General features: G+C 40.4%; 1 protein-coding gene across 1 annotated transcript in view; it reads right to left on the reverse strand.

Annotated features, from left to right (window-relative positions):
- Positions 1–445: 445 nt before the first annotated feature.
- The window catches only part of SEMA4C (semaphorin 4C), a 45,689-nt gene continuing 23,936 nt past the window's right edge, over positions 446–22,198 (reverse strand). Inside the window, exons 2-15 of the mRNA XM_077469552.1 lie at positions 19,376–19,499; positions 18,871–19,022; positions 18,692–18,754; positions 18,373–18,471; positions 17,792–17,888; positions 14,571–14,687; positions 14,215–14,366; positions 11,517–11,692; positions 10,308–10,452; positions 8,421–8,643; positions 5,765–5,880; positions 4,215–4,372; positions 4,033–4,100; positions 446–3,188 (exon numbers count right to left, since the gene is read on the reverse strand). Of these exons, the coding sequence (XP_077325678.1) occupies positions 2,344–3,188; positions 4,033–4,100; positions 4,215–4,372; positions 5,765–5,880; positions 8,421–8,643; positions 10,308–10,452; positions 11,517–11,692; positions 14,215–14,366; positions 14,571–14,687; positions 17,792–17,888; positions 18,373–18,471; positions 18,692–18,754; positions 18,871–19,022; positions 19,376–19,469 (2,505 nt within the window). The 5' untranslated portion in view covers positions 19,470–19,499 and the 3' untranslated portion in view covers positions 446–2,343. The remainder of the gene's footprint in view (positions 3,189–4,032; positions 4,101–4,214; positions 4,373–5,764; positions 5,881–8,420; positions 8,644–10,307; positions 10,453–11,516; positions 11,693–14,214; positions 14,367–14,570; positions 14,688–17,791; positions 17,889–18,372; positions 18,472–18,691; positions 18,755–18,870; positions 19,023–19,375; positions 19,500–22,198) is intronic.

Here is a 22,198-nt window from a genome sequence, read left to right on the forward strand (position 1 = left end):
GCCGTGTCCCCATTAGGGAAATTCACACATTTATCGTGGTGACCATTGTCAAGAGAGCTAAAAGTGATGGGAAATACAAAATTTAAGTTGTCACCAGAACAACAATAGAGGGGAAATTGTCCAATGGGGACCCGTTTCAGTGAGAACTATATAAGAAGGCAGTTTACTCAATTTGAAGAGATTTTCTGCCATGTCTACAGGACAGGAAGTGAATGACAATCTTCACAAATAAAAACCCGATGGGCTTTAACCATTGCAACTCCATTCAAACTGGGAAAAAAAAAAAAAAAAGCTGTGGTTTAGGCCACCAAAACAAGCATCCAGTCAAACAATTCAGTTTTAAATTTCAGAAGTTTAATGCAGTCAGAACTTTGGCAAATGACTTGCTGGCTAGACAAGACTTACTGCATCATGGACATAGCATTAGGAATAAACAACAACAACATAACATGTTTAAATTTTATTTTTATTTTCTCAATATAAAAATACAGTATTTACAGGAAATAAATATATTTTAAAACAAATAAATTACACAGTGTGCTACAGAAGTGAGAAGGAATCCAGGAAAGAGAGAGCGTGAGAACGGACAACCCTATTTACAGAAGGGAATGGAAAAAAAAAAAAGAAGATATTTTTAGCGAGCAGACCCCGAAGGAGGTTTGGTGTTTAAAACCAGTGGACAGGATATGTATATACAAAAAACACAGCTCTCTCATCCCTGCCTTCGGCCACTCGCAGACACACAAATAAGAGAAAACAAATTGGCATTTGGCATGGTGGGGACCCATACAAATTCCAGGTTTAAAAAAAATGGATCTTTGAAATGTTAACTAGAACAGGCTTGCAGTACTCAAAGTGGGAGTTTATTGGTGAAAGGATCAGGAAGAGATACTGGATTGGAAGATGCTTAAGAAGTGGTTTTCTGGGGTACTGCCCCAGCATAAGACATTACAAAAAGATATATATAAATATTACTACATCCTCACATTCATTTTCATGCGTCTAAAACAAATTCATATACACGATCACTCAGCAACCAGACAGGCTGCATCAACATCATGTGGCTGAAGCAGTCATTTTGGATGTGGCAGATATGAGTTTTGAAGAGTACAAAATGACGGTTTCCATTATTCTCTACCATTACATTTGGATAGGCTTAAATTTACTTTCTATAGATTTGTCACAAGCACAAGTTCTTCTCTCCAGTACAGGCTTGGGCCACCAACAATTACTTTATAGTCTTCTCTTTACAGATATTCCATATGCATCTGCTAAGCACTTGCTTGAATGACCTGGGCTGAGCTGGTACATGGTTTTAATTATAGAGCCACTCCAACAAAGTTATGTTTTGAGTGGAATGGATGAGCGACACATCCCCTACCAGGTCGTTACTGCCATTTTGGACCCCAGAGAAAAATATTTACCCCTCTACTAGCAGTTTGAATTTCCTTTCAGGATCCAGTAGAGGATGCAGGACACACTTTACTATGCAAAATCTAAAGTATTCTCCATAGGTAATCAACAGGGTCTTTCAGCCTGGTTAGTAGATCTTTAAAAACTCTAGAGGTAGTACACCGGTCACTGCGGAGAATTGAGATTGATATAATCAATCGATATATGACCTGCAGAAAGTGGACCGGAATACAAAAAGGGATACAGATACACTCAGCCTAAAAAGATACAAGCCCAAATTCATGACATGCCAAGTATATTGTTCCACAGTAACTGGCTGCCAATGGTTGCCATTTCCAGCTTTTACACAGACTTCTACACAGAAGGAACTGGTCAAGTTATAAAAAAGTTTTGTTATGCTCAAGACCATTGTAAACTTAGGACACGAATGCTGGAGATTACAGTAGTGATGATTTAATTGCCCATATACAGCTGAGGCAGAGCAAAACTGGCAACTGAATGGTTAATGATTGATCCCTGCAGCTCAGTAAAACGTGCCATGGAGTCTACCATCTGTTATTGCTGCTAGTGCTGCAGATTTCAGGAAAGAAGATGGAATAGTCACAATGCTTTTTATATCACTTGTGTGTGCGCATCAAACCTTTAAAGAAAGATTAACAAATACTGAAGTTTTACGAGTCTCAGAAATCAAGCAAAGATGAACAAGGACACTGGGACAACAAGGGAGCCGCTTAGGTCTTTTCCTCACTTAAGTTAAACTGCAGTCCATCAGGAGGACATTTTAGGGGAAGAGAAAAAAAAAAAAAAAAAATTTGGCTGCATTCCTTCCCCAATCCTCCAGTCCCTGAGGTAGTTCAGAGGAAAAAACAAAACAAAAAAAAAATAAAATAAAAAAACAGTGCAAACTGTGCAGGTGGTAAAGAGGGTGTGTCAGACTGAGGATTCCTCAGGGTTGGAGTCTGGCAGAGTCTGTCTTTGCTTCAGTTTCCACCTCAGTTCCTCGTTAAGCTCACCAAGCGGAGGACGTTCCTCTCCCACTCCACCACCCAGTGTTAGACGTATATAACCATTACTGCTGGAGCCACGCACTCCCGAGAGCAGCATGTGGTTGGGAGAGTGAAGAGGTGGTGATGGCAGCGGTTGACCTGGGATCCCATTGCCAGAAGGTGAGGAAGAGCCAGTGCTGTTTTGGCACAATGCGTGACCTGGGACAATTTTAAGCGAACCATCAGAATAATAAAAAGAGGATGGATCCCAAAGTTTCTCATCTGAATCTGCACTTGGCAGGCACTTTGTCATTTTTGGTTGAGATGGCAACTGGATGGGATACACAAGGGTATTCTCAAGGGACTTTGACCCTTTCTCCATCTCATCTTGTAACTTCCTTCGCAGGTAGATAACAGCCAGAAACAAGACCAAGCACACTGCTCCAAGCGCTATTACCATCATCCAGACCAAACCCAGACCATCCATTGGAGCCCGAGATTCCAAAGTGAGAGATGGTGAAGCCACAACACTGAGTTGGTAGATTTCAGAGGCAAAGCGAGTCTCTTGTTCAACTGAAAAGCAGTAGTACGTGCCAGAATGGTGGACACCTACTCCAAGGATTACCAGAGCTTGCAGTGTAATGTCATACAGCATAGATTCATTGTCTTCTTGGGACAACTCACGTCCATTGAAGGTCCACACTGGTTGAGCCAGGTTGGAGGTCAGCTCACATGGGAGAACTACATTTGTTCCAATGGCCACAGTCAGGTTTCTTAATGAGGGCTTAACTGAAAAGCAAAGCGATATATAATTATATATAAAAATGGAGGATGAAAAACACACTGACAAACACTAGCTGCTAGCAAAACCAGTCAGAAAAAAAAACAAAAAACTGTGCAGTCAAAATAGTATAAAATAAATGTAGCGCTAATAGTGAAAACAAAAATACACATGTTAAAAAGGACCTCACTCAAAAAAAATAAAAATAAATAAAAAAGCGTACAAAAGATATATATTAAAAAGTAACAGTCCAAAGGAAGTGTCAGTGTGCAATCATGAGATATAGTCCAAATTCAGATGTGATCCGATTCACCTTTTGGAACATAATATGGGTGGGACTCCCCTTAGTGTGACAGTAGGCAGGGGGTTCTTCTCCCCGCATCCACTGTCACAATTAAAAAACAGGTCTCTGCCCACATGGCTGCATCATTCACAGTTTCCTGTGAATGAAGGAGCTACAAGTACTATCATACACCACAGCAAATGGCTTGTAGTTCATCCACAAGCCCTGCAGCTTTCAATCTGCCAGTCCATCCAAAAAAGTACAGGTTGAAAGACGCAGGGGGCTTGTCTGCAGAAGCCCGACATTGTACCCCTGATCACAAGTACAATGCTTTCCAGGTTCCTGCAGAAAACAAAATAAAATGCCCAAATTCAGCAAAAATATGTGCATTTATAAGTGAACTTCTCCTTTAATATAGAATACAAATGTGGCGATTTAATAAAAAAAAATAAAAATAAAAATAATAATATATATATATTTATTTTCGGTTGATATTCGCGTTTCTTCTACCTCATGTCCTTTCCAATCAACTGTGAATAAATTCTGCAAATCAAGACAAAACAACTTACCAGCTTTATTGTACTGAACTTCGCACATTGATGTATCTGAGCCTTGGAGATCCTGTAGCAACATATCCCTACAAGAAACACAAACTGTCAGGATCTCAAATCTTTAAGTATGTTACAAGCATAGCTTTTCACTCTCCCCCCAAAACAGAAACAAAAAATACTTTGTATTCCCCAGCACTCACCCATACTGCTCATCAGATGGTACGCAGCGACTGATGTTGACATTCCAAGCACAATAAGGGTCCCGGGCAAGAACACAGTCTGCACAGGATCTGTATTTACTGCAGTCCGCCACAGGTACTTGTACCAGTCCAGATGGGGAACCAGCAAAAAGAAAAGACTGCAAGAGAAAGGGGGAAGTCAGCAACATGGAGACAGGACACAGATTTGTGAACGATGCAACTGTCCTTGTAATATTAAAAATCTAACTCCAGATATAAGGAAACCATTCAACCGGGTATCAGCCTCTTGCAATCCTTTGCCTGAGACCTTAGACTGAGGAAGGAAGAAGCAGCACGAGGAGCCAATCAGTTGTGCTAATGTGCAAGCAGCATTCCAATAGGAGGATAGATCAGAGTTGTCTGCTGCTTCTCCTTCCACTGTCCAGTCACAGGCTGGGGGTAAGGCGGAGATCTGTACATGTAGCAGCACAAATGAACTGAAGCAAAAGAAAAGTCAGGTCCTCATATGCCAGACAGGACAGAGCTTTGAAGAGCTTAAAATTATAAAAATACAAATTCTGTGGCAGGTAAAACAGCAACTTTATATTTAATTCAGCTTTATAATTTAGCATTTTTTTCCTGTGTTCAGATCAACAGCTAAATACTGTTCGGCTGGATTATTTTTAAGATGTCTGCCTCAAGTTAATTTAAAACAGGTCTCTGGATGTTCACAGAATAGCCACCCATCCTTTTGCTTTATAAATCTAGATAACATTTTTCACAAACTATTCCATCCTGAAAATGTATTTTGTGAATGTTGCGTTCTATCCAAAATAAAATAACACTACATTTGTAGATTAAAGTGGTAGTAAACGCCACTGTCACTTGTACCTACAGGTAAGCTTATAATAAAGCTTACCTGTAGGTACAATGAATAGAGTGCAGTGTGCATGCACTGGTGATGTCGCTGGCTGAAGTTTTTGTGAATATCTCCTAACAGTGCATATTTAGGAAATATTCACACAAGTTCTGCAGCCGGTGTAGTCACCAGCATATGCGCTCTGAATGTGCCGTCAAGCCAGAATGCAATGCTGCGATTGTGCCCTGGGTGCAGGAGTGACATTATCACGGCTTGGCCATTCAAACAGCCTGAGCCTGTGAACCCGGAAGGAATACCGGATGAAGATGGAAGCCCTAGCAGCAGTGACAACGTGCTGCTGGAGGGACCCCTTATACAGGCAAGTCTGTCATAATATGTTAGTAGGCAGTGCATAGAAGCACATTATGCCATTAACTTGCAGGTGGGCCAGTAGTTTTTTCCTTTTTCTTTTTTTTTTTTATTGAAGACTTCACTACCGCTTCAGAGAAAATCCTAAGAGAAAATAGGCAGTGCTTATTAGTTCAATACATTTTCTAGTCAGTCTCAGGACAGGATCAGAAAATCAGAAAACAACAACATCTTCAACTTTTGATGTTAGGATCTGACAAACTGATCCCATTTTGTGGGCTGCAAGAAGATACTGGTTTGACATGGCAGAGAATGATGGCAATTACATGTGACATGGTCTTACCGATCGGGGTGAGATGACTAGGCTGTGCACAGGATGAGGCTTATCAAACATCTGAACTTCTTCAATTAAATGTACGGAGGAACCCATGCTTACAGCTTTATTCAGCCAACCATTTCCTGTTTAAAATGAAAAAAATAGAAACTTATACAAAAATTATATTTATACACACACACATACATAATATTATATTATATTATATTATATTATATTATATTATATTATATATATATATATATATATATATATATATATATACACACACACACACACATTATATATATATATATATATATATATATATATATATATATATATATATATATATATATATATATATATATACACACACACACATATATACACACACACACACACACACACACATCACACCCCAGCAGATGCGTCAGAAAATCTTTACTTTCCTTTCAGGATCAACATTTTCTATGGGATACTATACTACAAAATACTCCCCACAAATAGGGGCCATTGATTGCAACCAAGATTTGTTAATTTGTACACACAAGATTTTTTTTTCCTAACAATTTCAGTCAAGACCATGTTGCAAAAATGAATACACCCCAATGAAAGTCTTGAGAAAAGCTAAAATTTTAGACAACAAAATCCTAATTAACCATAATTCCAACTTTAAGTGAGAGTCTAATTATTCATTAAATAGGTGACCAGTGGAGTATAAAAAGCGCATTAAAAGAAATCCCCTTCCTATTTCATGCTGTCAGCAATGGCACCACATGGAAGAGCAATGTCACAAGGCCTGAGAAAGAAAAATAATTTGTTTACACAAGAAAGGTGAAGGCTATAAGAAAAAGATCAGCAAAGCTTTACTTAGTCAGAATACTGTAGCAAACGTGATACAAAAATGTAACAAAGATACAACTGCAACCATCTCAGAGACATCCAGGCCGTCCATAGAAGTCAACACCTCGACGGGGAGCATGTTCTAATGAGAAGGGTTGAAGAAAAATCGATATGCAAATTCACTGCAGTTAGCTAAAGTAGTAGAAAGTCAAACTGCTGAAAAAGAAGACGACTGCTGGGACTCTGTACTCTGGAGTGATGAGACCAAGATAAATGTTTTTGGAACCGATGGCTTCAAAACTGTAGGGCATTGCAAAGGTGAGGAGTACAAAAGAAAATGCATGATGCCTACAGTGAAACATGCTGGTGTCGGGGAGATGCATTTCATTGATGGCATCATGAATTCACAGATGTACTGCTCTATAGTGAAAAGGAAGATGCTACCATCGCTCCATGCCCTTGGTCGTCATGCAGTTTTACAGCATGACAATGATCCAAAACACACATCTAAGGCAACTGGCAATTTCGGAAGAACAGGGAATTCTGAAGTGACAAGTTAAGCATCACTCTCCATCCAGCATCCAGATTCTAAAAGGAGGTCGTTCTTGAAGAATGGAAAAAGATAGAGGTTGCAATAGGTCACCATGCCTAGAAGACTTAGTGCTGCCCTTACAAATCATGGAGGTCATACAAAATACTAGATGTAGCAGTTTTAGCTGTGGGGTGTATTCATTTTTGCAGCAACTAATTTTCACACACATACACGGAAAAATATTCATATCCCTCAGAATATTCCACATTTTGTCATGTTACAACCAAAAACGCAAGTGTATTTTATGTTATATGTGCCACTTTGTGTTGGTCTAATTGTGAACTGGAAGGGAAATGATAAATGGCTTTCAATTTTTTTTTTTTTTTAAAGTGCGGCATGCATTTTTTTTTTTTTTTTTTTCAGTCCCCTTTACTCCGATACCCCTAATTAAAATCTATTGCAGCCATTTGATCTTTTCAACACAGAGGAACCCTTGAAATAATTTTAGTTTCAGGGAACCCCTACTAAAAATTACAACTCATGATATATTCGTGGGATGGTCAGTGGGAAGAATGCTTCTGGCTCGTTTGGCCATTGGGAAGAATTACCCTCAGATCACCAAATACATCAATAGTGCCAATAGTTTTTTTTGTTTTTTGTTTTTTGAGAGGCAGAAATTACTCATTGCTCAAGGAACCCCTAGCAATCTCTGGAGGAACCTTAGGGTTCCATGGACCCCTGCAAGATAAACCCTGATCTAGTGGAACCAATTGCCTTCATAAATCACCTAATTAGTAAATAGAGTCCACCTGTGTATAATTTAATCTCAGTATAAACACAGCTTTTTACGTGAAGCACTCAGATGTTGTTAGAGAACTTCAGTGAACAAACAGCATCATGACGGCCAAGGAACACAGACAGGTCAGGGATAAAGTTGTGAAGATATTTAAAGTAGTGTTAGGTTCTAAAAAAAAAAAAAAATCTCAAGCTTTGAACATCTCACAGAGCACTGTTCAATCCATCATCCAAAAATGGAAAGAGTATGGCACAACTGAAAATCTACCAAGACATGGCCATCCACCTATAATGACAGGCCGGGCAAGGAGAGCATTAATCAGAGAAGCAGCAAAGAGGCCCACGGTAACTGAAGAAGCTGCAGAGATCACATAAGATACATTTACGTTTTTGGTTGTAACATGACGACAAGATGTGGAAAATTTCAAGAAGTATGAATGAATACTTTTTCAAGGCATTGTGTATATAATGTATAAATAAAATCTCATAATAGGAATCCTGACAGAAGCTCACCTGTTCCAATGAATAAGACATCATATAACTCCCCTTCCAGCCCTTCAGTTCTTTGTACTGCAATTGAAGTAAAATTGACTCCTTTTCTGACCAGCAGAGGGCGCCCATGAACAGGCTGGACAGAATCATCCATCAGGGGGTGCGTCTTGGCAAAGTTGAGAGTGTTATCTGGAAGCTCGAGTGAGCTGCTCACTCCGTGACGCCTGTGAAAGTCTGTGATACACTGGAAATGAAAAGAAAGAACTGTATTCAGAATTTATCACAACTGGAGTAAGCTAAAAAAACAATAGGAGAAACAAAATGGTAAAAATGTTTTAATGTACAAATGTGTTTTTTTCCCCTGATCGTTGGGATGTGTGGCCTATAGTGCAGTTCTGTACAGTTTCCAGTGCGAAAGCTCTAGCAAAGCACATGCAGGGCTGACAGTAAGTGGCAATTAAAATTCAAGGCTGAAGCAGACAGCAGAGCAAAAATCAGAAATGTGCGGCTTGAAACTATGTCTGTCTAATATTTAATGGACTGTGCAATGGAGGAAAAGCATGCCTGCTAGTCATTTGGGACTAAGGAGGTGATGCCATTGCTCACAAACAGATTTCTAGGATATGAAAATGATGCATCAATATGTAAAATATACGTGGCTATTGAGGAATAGATTTCAAAGTTTCTGTGCCTCGCGTTTAGCTTTAAAACAGAACCAAAACATCCTATCATTTTTAGCCAAGGAAGCATCCATTTTAGCCTCCGTTTGATCTCCAGCTGCCGTGATGCCACACGTGATGAGTTATGACATCAGCCATTTGATGGTTTGCGTCAGAGCACAACCAAAATGTGACTGCTATTCCTCGCATGTGCCTGGAATATAACTTTTTAAACTGTTAAATCAATGTTTAGTTCCATTTTAAGTGATATTTGTTAACCTAAATCTGACACCCGCAATGAATGACTTAAAATCTACAAGAACTGCTTGGCTCCATCTGAGGTTATATTCAAGTTCCCTTTGTACTTGTGAATATGTACAGCACACTTATATAAAAAACAAAAAGCCAAGCAGATAGAATCTCAATATATAAAATATGCAAAATAGATGAAGCGCTAGTGAAAATATTGGTCAACTTATCAAGTGAAAAAACTAAAGCAGAGTCCCATTGAGATTCAAGCCCATAAACAAGGTAGCACCCATCCATGTAGCTAGAGATGATAAACGACAAAGGAGAAAATTGTGACAAATCCTTCATATAAAGTGCGTCCAGCTCCACACCCAGGTGGAGCTTACCAGATTGCCATGACCACTAAACACTAGTCTCACAAAGCTCAGGGAAAAACAGTCTCCCCAGGACCTTTAAAGTTCTCAGGAACTGCAACGAGAACTGGTAATACTCAGAAGACATAAGAAAAAAAAAAAATAATGCTCCCATAGTGTAGTATTCCTATTTTCAGTCCAGGTACTTGGCGAGCAGGGTGGAGGCTCCGAAATACCAGGATACAACATCTCATTATGATTATAGTATTTACCATCTTTTAGTACCGTTTTTTTTTTTTTTATAATTTGTGGGATAATCAAACCCTTCCTAAATCTGTGCAGGGCTCAGAACACAACGCTGAAGACCTCTGCTCTAAACATTTTTATACTGAGAAAATCATCATTAGAAGGAAAACTGAATAAAAACACTTCACGAAAATAATAGGCTTTTCATATGATTCTTATGGAAAGCTGAACTGTTAAGTCACCACAAATAGTTCATTGTGTCGCTGCAAAAGGTTTCCTGGCTGCTTCTCAAGGGATGAGCAGCTTGTGCCGCCTCTCTCCATGTAGTTCATGTGAGGTCAACAAATGCAGCTTATTAGCCTTAGATTGTTTCTATTAACCAGTAATTAGACTAAACTTACAGATCCAGGACGGGGAATGGGCACAGAGTCAGAATAAGGGCCCCACTTCTTGGCCTGCTCATGGTATTCCTTGTATGACCCATCAAACACCTTCTGGATGTCTTGTATAGAGTATTGGCAGACGGCTGAGACAGAGACATCACCCCTAAAATGAGAAAGACCGTTAGCCGAAAATAACATAACATATGATGAAATGAAATTTAAAGGGATTAAAACGACCTAGTGGATGCCCTAGTATATAGCTAAAATATAATAAAGATTGTGCCTTAGGCTTTCACAGAATAGAAGGTACTCAACATACAACCTACCACAAAACGGGGGGGGGGGGGGGGGGGGGGAAATACATACAACTGGCCCTGACTTTCAGTAAGGGCAGGTTCACATATGTGCAGCCGCGGTTCCCAACATGGGGTCTGGTGCGTTACTGATCAAGGGTTCAGGTGCGAATCCTGTCCACATTTTTGCTCAACCCAGGCCCAAAACACGCACGGGACCCTTTTGAAATGCGGACCGCAGCCGCCCTGGACATGTGTGAACCGGCTCCATTGAGTGCCAGTCACACCCGCATCCAATTCACACATATGTGAATCTGAATGGTTTCTGGATAATGCATCACATTTTGACTACTCTCTCTAACCCAAAGTCTTCTAAATAGGTCCTATGCCATTCATGGGTTTGCTAAGGAACAGTAGCTGCTAGACACAAGGCACCTCTGTAGATGAATGTTGAATATCAGAAGTACAGGGACCCCATATATAAAAAATAAAAACCCCACTTGTCCTCAGAGACTTTTGTTTTTTTCTTTTTACATGGAAAATATTTAAGTTTCAATAAAGAGATGAGAACTAGCTGAATCTAAAATAAAAAAAGGTCTTTAGAGGCCAGAGCATAGTGAACTGTATGAGAACCACTGACCCAAAGCCATACGATCATGGAATTGTTCTTTGACTTAATACTTCAAATGTTAATATTTTGCAAAAAGAGGGAAGATGTACATGGACTTCTATAATAAGAGTGCGGTATGCATGGATGCTTTGTTTTCTATATTATGGCAATACTCTACAGATGTTAATGTCTGCTGAAGTGTCGGATACAGGGTCCATCTAATACACTGAAATTAAACAGACACCATAACTAGATTAAAAATCAGGTTATCTAGATTAAAACTGTAAGTGCCTCTATCAACACCAGGGAACACTCATGTCTCACCAGAGTGCTTGGAAAACGGCATAGAACTGTGTGGATCTCCAGTGATTGGTGCGCAACGTGTACACAGCTTGCAGCAGGTTAAAATGAAGTTGTAACTCCGGAATAGAACACACTAGCCGGGCCTTCAGGAAACTTGTCCACTTCCTCTGTAGAGTGCGAGCCCCTCCTAAATCCCCCTGTAATACAATCATACAAGAGCCAATATGAAGGAAAGGGGAACATACAAAAAGACAGGAAGGGTTTGTTAGCTTATAAATCACTGTGTGTATGTATAGGAAACTCTGCTTGGATGAACTGTGAGAACACAATGTTATTTTAGGGTGGGCAATATGCATTAGCTTGAAGAGCACTGATGAAAAAGGATAGAATAGGGCAATTTCCTAAAGCAATCAACCAGGATCTAGTGTCAAACTCCACGCTGCACTGGGGAAATGAAACACTGAATCGTTACTGATAGTACTCAGTCTAACTCATTGACTAGTTCAAGTGTTCCCCTGTCTATATAGTTCTAATGGTAACATTATGTATGTATGTGTTCTGAACTTAAGTTCCATTCGATTTCTCTTAGCCTCCTCCAAATTCCTTTTTTTTTTGCTGCTGTGATCTGACTTAGTGTTAGAAGGTGGATAGCTTTGCGCTCCATGGTCCCACTGTATGTGGAAACATAGCCACCCTCTCCTACTCACTTCCCAAGATGGACTAGAGACTATGGATTTTGGACCGTGTAGTGTGCATAAAACCATGCATATGATTACAACTAATGTACTCTTGTAATCTACTCTTACTACCTTCAGACGATCCCTGAAAACTCATCTATTCAGGGAAGCCTATCACGTCTCAAACTAATCTCCTACCACTTCCATAAACTCATTCCCAACAATTATAACCTTCTGTACCACCTGCCCCACCCTTTTAGATTGTAAGCTCTTCTGAGCAGGGTCCTCTTAATCCTCTTGTATTTAATTGTATTGTAACTGTATTGTCTCCCTTTTATATTGTAAAGCGCTGCGTAAATTGCTGGCGCTATATAAATCCTGAATAATAATAATAATAATGTGCACTGTTCATTCCAAACAAAAACGGAAGGGAGGAAAGAAGAGGTTCTGGAGCTCACAGAGGGGGCAGAAAAACACAGTAGGAAGTTATTTTATGAAAAATAAATTACAGGGTAATTAAAAGCAGTATGGCCTAAGCTTTTTAGGCTATACTTTTTTGGTTCACAGGAGACAGGACACTTACCATCTTCTCCTGCAACCCAGAGTTAACGGACAGAAGACTATTGCTATTGACTGACAATTGGCTCTGCCTTTCGACCCATGGCCAGCCATTCTTGCTCCCACCCCTGCCTGGTGCTCCAGTGAGTGCCGGAGGAGCAGAGCACAGAGCAGAGAATGACCATCACCGCCCTGCTCAGTGGAGACTGAGAACTCAGTGGCCAAGAGATCATTCAGTTCAGTCTTTTTTTTTGGGGTGAGGCGCATCAATTTTTGGAGAATAAGTGTTGGAGAATAGTGTCACTTTAAAGGAACAATATAGTATTAACAAATGTAGCTATACATGCAAAATACATTTTATGCATGCAAGGTTTTTTTATTTAAATGTCAATGTAAAATGTGTAATGGAGTATGTTCTTTAGGAAAAATGGCAGCGCCCTGCACACCCAGTTTCCGGTTCATACTTTGCAGTGCCAATGGCACTTTACTGCTCCTTTTCACAACGAAAGCCTTTGAGTTGGCAGATTCAATTAAATCAATGCAGTTCCTATGTGGCTGGTGTCTTATCAACAGTTAAGAAGGGAGGTAGATTCATTGCAAACATTACTCCCTCTAGTAGCTGATCTACAAGTGTCTATATTTAACAAGAATATGCAAAAGTAAGCACTCCAAAGTAATGCTGGTAAGTTAGGTGGCTCCTGTCTAAACTGGCCCTAGTATGAGCATGCATGCATGCATGCGAGATAGGGATCTTGGATTGTAAGCTCCATGAGGGCAGAGTCTTGTGCGCATTCTCAGTATGTAAAGTGCTGTGCAAATGGTCAGTGCCATATAAAAACCTGTAATAAATGTAAAATGTGAAGGTACTTTAACAAAGGTAAGCCCTACAATAATACATTTTAAATTATGTTCACTTCCTGCAATGATTAGTTTATAAAACCAGGGCAAAGGTTGAAAGTGTTGCCTATGGTTAATTTTTCCTAGCACTGAATCTTGACTGATTGCTGTGGATAATAGTTTGGCTCCCTTTGCTGCAGCTTTCATAACCTAGCATGCATCAGTGTAATTCTTTTAAAAATACTCCTGGAAAATATGACCAATTGGTGGTCCCTTATAAATGAAATAAGCAAATTCACCGTACTGCAAGAATAAGGAGACTGTCATTGCTCAGTTCTACTTCTGAATATGCTAGTTGCCTGACCAACTATTATGCCGATCACTTGGCTTCATGTTCTTAGTCATTGACCTGAAACAATTATGCAGATCAGGAGGTCCGACATCACGCCTTCTAATCTGCATTCAGAGAAAGCCAGGCAGAAATTTCAGCATTACAGGAGTTATATTTAATTGGCTTTTTGTATAGATTGCAGGAGCAAGGTAAGACAAAGGCGCCATGCTGAATCATTTCCCTACTTAAGCTCAATATTCAGTTACAGAAACAAAAGATCAGAAATAATTGCAGGTCTCCCGTAGATTGCACTCACCTTGCAGACTCGGGCCACCCTGGAGACAACCTGCTCACTGTAGCAGTCATATTCCAGGGCCCGCTCAGTAAAAAAGAAATAGATTTTGTCATCATCTCCCAACTCATTACCCTCACTCTCCGTGATGTGAGAGGAGCCCACAAAGTTTGGACCTGGTGGAGAGAAAGTATAGAGGATTGCAGCCTGACATTGATTATCGGCAAGATGCAGGACAAATGTGAGAATAGGAAAGACTAAATAGAATGTGAAGCAGAAAAGAGGGGGCTTAATATGACAGGAGAGGCCAAAGTGTACAGGACGATCAAGAAGAAAAAAAATAAATAAAAAAAAAATAAAAATAAATATTGGATGCTCACCATTCAGCCAAGTTGCCAGATATTCGGTCTTTAGAACATTATGCTGCCCCACACTGCGCTGTATCACCGGCTCGGTTCCCAGGAAATTGAGCAAAGTGGCAGAATATAGAACTCCATCTGGAAGAAATTAAAAGAAAAAAATAAATAAATGCTAAACAGTTTTTTTGTCAATTTGCCCATCATGTCTGCTAATCAGGACGATCACCCTGCTATTTTCTACTTTGGCATTACTAAATTGCTGGGTGGCTCCTTGCTCACTGGATAGATGATGCAAGTTGACAATCCAATGAAAAGACTGGGTAAAGTGGAAAAAAAAAAAAAAAAAAAAAAAAAAAAAAAAGTGGAGGAAGCTGCAATGCAGGAACAGGATTTTCTTGGACCCCATTCACACGGGCATACATCTGTGCGAGGGCCGTGCTTATGTGCATCCACATGCAGGTGGTCCCATTCATGTTAAAACGAGATGCAATGGCTGCACCGACACAACCACTGCTCACAAACTGTCATCTGTGTGGGTACACAGCTCTAAAACGCAGACAGCGTTTGTTCCAGGCCGTGCATCCACACAAATGTCAAATGGGGACAGGATGCATGGAATACCTGTGCAGGTAAACATGGCCCTAGCACTGGTGTACGCTGTAGTATGCCCATGTAAATTGAGGCCCCAGTCACGATTCCTTGGAAGCGAAACAGTAACCAGGTAACCAGGCTGAACCCTGGTCTGAATTGCTTATTGCCTCTTCCTTAACAAGACTACTTTGTGCTTCATATTAATATTAGCTCAGTCTACACTGAATATATAGCCCATTTTCCATATATACCTGGGGACTTTTTGTATTGTTCATGTCATTATTTAAAGTGCCTCCGATTAACCCCAAATAAAGTGCAGTTCTAGTAGGCCTTTTGACATTTTCCTAGTCGCATTCTACAGCAAAAGCCATAGTCCACAGAGAGCTTCCAAAGCATCAGAGAGATCTCATTGTTAAAAAGGTATCAGTCAGGAGAAGGTTACAAAATAAATTTCCAAGGCATTAGGTATACCATGGAACACGGTGAAGACCAGTTATCAACTGGAGAAAATTTGGCACAACAGCGACATTACCAAGAACTGGATGCCCCTACAAACTTGATAAAGACAAAGAAAACTGATCAGGGAGGCTGCCAAGAGGCCTACAGCAACATTAAAGGAGCTGCAGGAATATCTGGCAAGTACTGGCTTATGGTACATGTGACAACAATCTCCTGTAATTTCCATATGTTTGGGCTATGGGGTAGAGTGGCAAGACGGGAGCCTTTTACAAAGAAAAACATCCAAACCTGGCTAAAATTTGCAAAAACACATCTGAAGTCTCCCAAAAGCACGTGGGAAATGTGTTATGGTCTGAGGAAACCAAGGTTGAACTTTTTGGCCACAATTCCAAAAGATATGTTTGGTGCAAAAACACTGCACATCGGAAAAAAAAAAAAGAAAAAAACCATACCCACAGTGAAGCATGGTGGTGGCAGCATCATGCTTTGGGGTTGTTTTTCTTCAGCTGGAACAGGGGCCTTAGTCAAGGTATAGGAAATTATGAACAGTTTCAAATACCAGTCAATATTGGCACAAAACCTTCAGGCTTGTGCTAGAAAGCTGAACATGAAGAGCATAGTCATCTTTCAGCATGACAATGACCCAAACTATACATCCAAACCAAACAAAGGAATGGCTTCACCAGAAGAAGACTAAAGTATTGGAATGGCCCAGCCAGACCTCACTCTGATTGAAAATCTGTGGGGTGATCTAAAGAGGGCCGTGCACAGGAGATACCCTCACGATCTGACATATTTGGAGTGTTTTTGCAAAGAAGAGAGGGCAAATATTGTCAAGTCAAGATGTGTCATGCTTATAGACTCATACCCAAAAAGACTGAGTGCTGTAATAAAATGAAAAGGTGCTTCAACAAAGTGTTAGTTTACAGGGTGTGCACAATTATGCAACCATAACATTTTAGTTTTTTAGTTTTACTTCCCCATCACCTAAAAGATTTCAATTTGTTGTTCAATTGAGTATCAGTTTAGAGATCTGGTGGAAAAAGTTCAGAATTTTTTTTTATCTTTGTCTCATTTTTTTTTACATCACAGAAACCTGACATTTTACCACCACTGTATATACCCAACCTTAGCAATCCTATCCCAAGACCAGATCATGTTTTCATGTGGATATGAATAGTGATTAGCACAAAAATGTATTTTCTACAACCAGAACCCCCACCCCCCTTATTAGTCCAGATTATTCTATACTCTTGCACCAAAACCAGAAAAAAAAAAAAAAAAAAAAAAAAAAAAAAAAAGGGGAAGGAACACAGAATAGCCTATTCAAACCACAGATGAACCAGAGTTCATTTCCCAGAACAGGAAGAAAGCAAAAGAATTTCTCCCCAAGCTACAGATAAGTAAGGCGAGTTGGGAAGGATTATTTAGCCCCTTAAGGCAAGAGATAAGTTACAAACAAGCCTAGAGCAAGTTCTCTGCTCTGCTGGCTGTACTTTCAGATACATTTTTGGTCTTATTCATTGTACTTTATTTAAACGTGTATCTTTTTTAGTAGGAGAAAAATCACATATTTTGAGATCTCAAATGCTTTACCCCAAGCTCTCGTCAAACCCTTAAAGCAAACCAAAATCCACCACCTTTATAGTGATCATTAAACTTCAACTGCATCCAAAAACTTTAGAGCTTCTGCAAATCAACCCATGTACCAAGACAGGCTGGTGTCTGCTGTGTAGAGGCAGTACTTTGCATTATGAAAGGCACTTTTTTTATTTATTTAATTTTTCACCTTTATTAAAGTCTCACAATAGGACCCTTCATTTAAACATATGCACTGCGGCTTTTTTAAAAAATACTGTGGTGGGTTGTCTGCATACCACTGTGCACTGCAACCAACCTCAATGCAGCTTGTTGGTGTGAACAATTAATTTTTTTATGTGCCCCTGTGTTTATCTATGCAGTTCAATAATAGTGTGAATGAGCCTTTATTTCTTTGAGTAGAGAAGAGAGGGGTTGCATCATCTGTAAGGGTTTATTTTTATTTTTTTTAAGGACTTGTCCCCATTAGAGAGATTTCCCGTCGCTTCCTGTCAGAACAATCTTGGAAGCCATTAGGGAAGGTTTACCAACAGAACTGTCCCACAAAAATGGGGCTACTCAACAAATCAGAACATTTGGCAAGATGTACTCACCTACAACAATCCCAGTATGGCCTGTGGTTGGATCATATGGACACTTTCCCCGTCCATCTTCCAAGTTAACAGCATCTAAAGTGAACGTCGACCGCTCCTGGAGAGAAATAAGGGAACAGTCTTCACAATGCACAAGACGTAACCAAAGTTAAACTACAAAAAAAAAAAAAAGGAACAGACAGCTACAGGCAAATTGGCAGAAAGCCCTGTGAGCTGAAGTTAACAATTGTAGATCTAACAAAGGGTTTTTCCAGAAACATTAAGTGATCACACTAGCAACGAAAAAGTAGTTTGTAGCACTTTAAGTGGATGCCCGGAGAGCGATAATGGCCCATTGCTGACACAGAATCAAGCACATAAGGGGCACAGGGTGAATTGGAAACTTGTCAGTCAATGCAATTAGTGCCTGCATGAGAGCAAGAGGCAGACAAATGACACAACCAGGTCTAACAATGACCTGCTCCCACTTTGGCTATCCTGCTGTTGGCTGAGTATGCCAGCTGGGTAAACAGTAAAGCAGTGTTTGTCTGCACCGAAGAGGAATCTCGCTTTGCTTTATCGACCTGAAACCGAGTACTCACAATATAAGCACACTTGGGCTGAAAGGCATACGTCCCGCAGGTGAGGAGGTGAGTGTCATTAAATTCTTGCAGGATGCGAATGTAATTGAAACACTCCGTCTGGAATTAAAAGAAAGGAAACCGAGTTTGAACACAGATACATTCCATTTATAATTGGGACTACGATGGAAGAATGGTACACACAGGGGGGCAGACATTTGGTCATGTCACGTGTACAGATTAGCCTACAAAATAGCTACATATAGTGTCTGGATATCAGATATCCTTTAATAGGATGTACCCTCAATCTTTTATCATTTCAACCCTGCCGCATACACACCTGATTGTTCCTTCCTTTATTGACACACTCTATCTTCCTTTCAGTTGGTGCTTCCCATACAATCTGAACAGGAAAGAAAGTAGGTGTTAGCATGAGGAATTATGTATACCAATGGAAAGCTCTAAATACAAAGGCTTTGAACTAAAAATAAAATTTAAATAAATTAAAATGAAGCTTACCGGAGGCCGCAATTGCTTTCCAACATTATTAAGGTCCAACATGAATATGGCCTCTCGTGCACCAACATACAGCACACCTCGACTCTCATCCAGCGTCAACGTCAGGTAATGGGAGATACCACTGGGCCAGGCCTGGCGAAGCTCAGAGACCCCTAATGCGAAAACATTCAAGTGTTACAGACAAGCTGCATCGCAAAAACTGAATTCTACATAAAGATAAATGAACAGTATCCTCCCAGCAGATTAATCTTGGCCATCTTTCCATGGGTCATGTGATTAGTCACTGCCTTAAAAGTCACAGGGGAGAATATGGAGGTATAATTACAGCATGACATCACCTCCATGGGGAACCTGAAGAGCGCACAAACAGGTGACATAATCCGGGCCCAACAGGACTACAGAGCAGAGGCTGTGCTTTAATCTGGCACCATTTGCAGCAGTTGTATCTGCCTCCACACTTCAGGAAATATAGCACAAGAGCAGATACTACAGGGTGAAGACTCACCTGAGTAGCGCACAGTTTTCCGTGGAAGCTGATTCCACCCTCTGACTTCTATTCTCAGCAAAAGCGCCAAAAACCATAACCACCGTGGAATCATCCCCTCGCCTGGTTCTCCAAGTGCGGGAGTCTGCAGGGCAAGAAAAGATGACAATAAGAGCCATTTCCAATGCACATATATACACACATACACACAAATGGATCTCATGCATAAGGCAAAAAAAAAAAAATGCATTTAAAACCATGTATTTTTAATAAAACAAATATAAGATTTAAAATTTCCTGTACACCAGTTTCCTAATATCCTCTGGTCAGCAGAATCACTAAAGGGGGAACTAGTTGCCTCGCTGCTCTGAATTTTGCTACATGAGCATTTTAAAGCCCAACTCTAGGCAAACAAATAAAATAAAAAAGTGTCCATTTGCAGGGACTGCACGGGTTAACAGCTCATTTTGTCTAGGAGAGGGGAGAAATTGTTTTGCTTACGTGATCTTCCACTCCCCCCTCAGACAGCGCTTCCCTATTACAGGATTTATATAGCGCTAAAAATCCAAGCAGTGGGCTGTCCCTCACATCCAGAGCAAGGTTATTGACACTGCTCTGGTCTTGACATCAGAACCCTAGACCGCTAGTACCGATAGTACGCAGGCTCCTCCTGAGCCCTTGTTCAGCTCGAGGCTCCAATTGGAAAAAAAAAAAATAAATAAATAAAAAAAGGAGGGTGGGACCACCCACCCCATTGTGCGACAATAGCTATTGTATGCCTGAGTCTTCTCCCCGCCCAATCAGGAAGAAGGTCCCGATACCAGGGAGTCTTAGGACACTTTCTGTTCAGCTGGGAGGAGAAGCAATGGCTCTTCCTTCCCCCTGCCTACTAAGTTAAAAAGGTCGGTCTCCTGCAGGGGAGGGTGTGTTACGTGACTTTAGTTTGCGCCCACCCAAAATTATTTAGCATCAGCTGCCGCTTGGCTGAACAAGTTCTATAGAGTTCAATGATAATGCACCCATAAAGGCATATAAAAAATAAAAACGAACACCACATGGCATAGAGGTGAGCCATGCCTAACTGAGGACACATGGAGAGGGGGGGAGCAGAAGCACAATCTCAGGAGGTCATGCCAAGAGGCTTGATGTGCTTTCTGGATCTCAGGCCAGCTGCACAAAATCCTTTATCAGGTAAAATAACTCCCAATATATGCATTTCAACTGTGTATTTAGAAAAAAAGAAAGAAGTGTATATTACTCAGTCATCTCAGGTGACAAATGTAGGATACTTCCTTCTAATGCAACTATGATGGCAGAGAAATTGAAAAATGTATGCCAGTGACGGTATATTCAGCCACAGTATTGCTGCTTCAATTACAGCTGGAGAGTTCCAGTCATTTGGCTGCACCGCTGAACGTTTGGGTCATTGAGCCTTGGCAGTGGTACCACAACCTGATCTGGCAACGTGGTGGTCAGATTCTAAAAAGGCAGTTTGACTGCGCAAAAGGAATGCCTGCCAACATTTTTTTTTTTTTTTTTTTTTTTATCTTTAACACTGTGTAGAACTGCTCACTCACATTGCCTGAGAGAATATGCTTAAGCACTGTGCAGACATGTTCAGTGCCAGCTTCATCTTAAAACAAACAATAATGATCATGCAAAAAAACAAAAATCACCACACAAACACACACCCAAGTAGCAATTGCCATGCAATTTGGGATCACAGGCAGAATGTCAGTAATATTGCTTGCGATCCCAAATCATGAGATGTGAACAGGGATTCAAGAGCACTTCCAAGCTTGCAGCCAAAGAGTGCCTGTGCCCTGGCTCTGCCCAGCCTCCTGTGTTGGGACTACTAACATTGCACTGATGACACCCACCCTCTCCTCTGGGAAAGCTTGCTATATACGTATACCAGGGTGCATGGATCAAACACCCTGATATCTTGTTTTAAAATCTGACTTTGATTTTTATCAAATTTATTTTAATAAAATGCTTTTGGAGTATCTAAGGATAGTTTTTTTTTTAAGATACATTAACAATTTAGTTTATTCAGCATGAAATGGAGCTTAGTTATGTAGCGTGATGCTGTATATTCTACAATATTTACGGTTTTGGTAAACTCATTCAATGAATCCAAGCTCTGCAAGCGGAGAACATACATTCACACCAACTGCCAGCAAGAATAAGTGCTTACATTCAAAGAGCACCTGTAATTTCAGACCCATCAAGACAGTGCCTGTTAGCGGGCATCCATTCACTTGCAACCACCACATCCCTCACCTTGTATCACTTCTGCATCACCAGCTGTCCCATTAAAGTGAATGGGACTGTCGGTGAGTCAACAGCGGGTCAGAGGAGGAGCCGCTGTGGGACAGATGACAGCTACTCTTTAAAAATTATGATTTAAAATCAAGTTTATTTACGGTAAATCTAGCCTTTTTACTAGTGATTTAAATCAAATCCACCCAGACGTATACATTTCTCTTTTTCAGCCTGTGGGCTTGAAGGGGTATTATATCTAAAATCATATATTGCAGCTTACCAATCATAAGATGTGGTTGGCTGCATTCATTTTTTAGCCTTCACCTGGCCAGTAACACCTCCTGTATTAGAGTGCCTCCACTCTGAATAAAGGAGCACAGGAGGCACCTTTGAACAGCATTGTCAGTTTGGGGGGAGGAAGAGTGTTAAATGTACTGGCAGATTTAGATACACTAACATATTACGCCACGATTGAGGCCTGATGTCTAAAACACATTGGCTTTTTTGACTTTTGTTTACCTGCATTAATAAAACAATGTTTTAGCTGACTTCCATGGCACTGGCCTCTCACTTTTTGCA

This window comes from Lithobates pipiens, unplaced genomic scaffold (assembly GCF_037356315.1).
Source record: "Lithobates pipiens isolate NorthernLeopardFrog02 unplaced genomic scaffold, aLitPip1_a1.2 Scaffold_8, whole genome shotgun sequence".
NCBI lineage: Eukaryota > Metazoa > Chordata > Amphibia > Anura > Ranidae > Lithobates > Lithobates pipiens.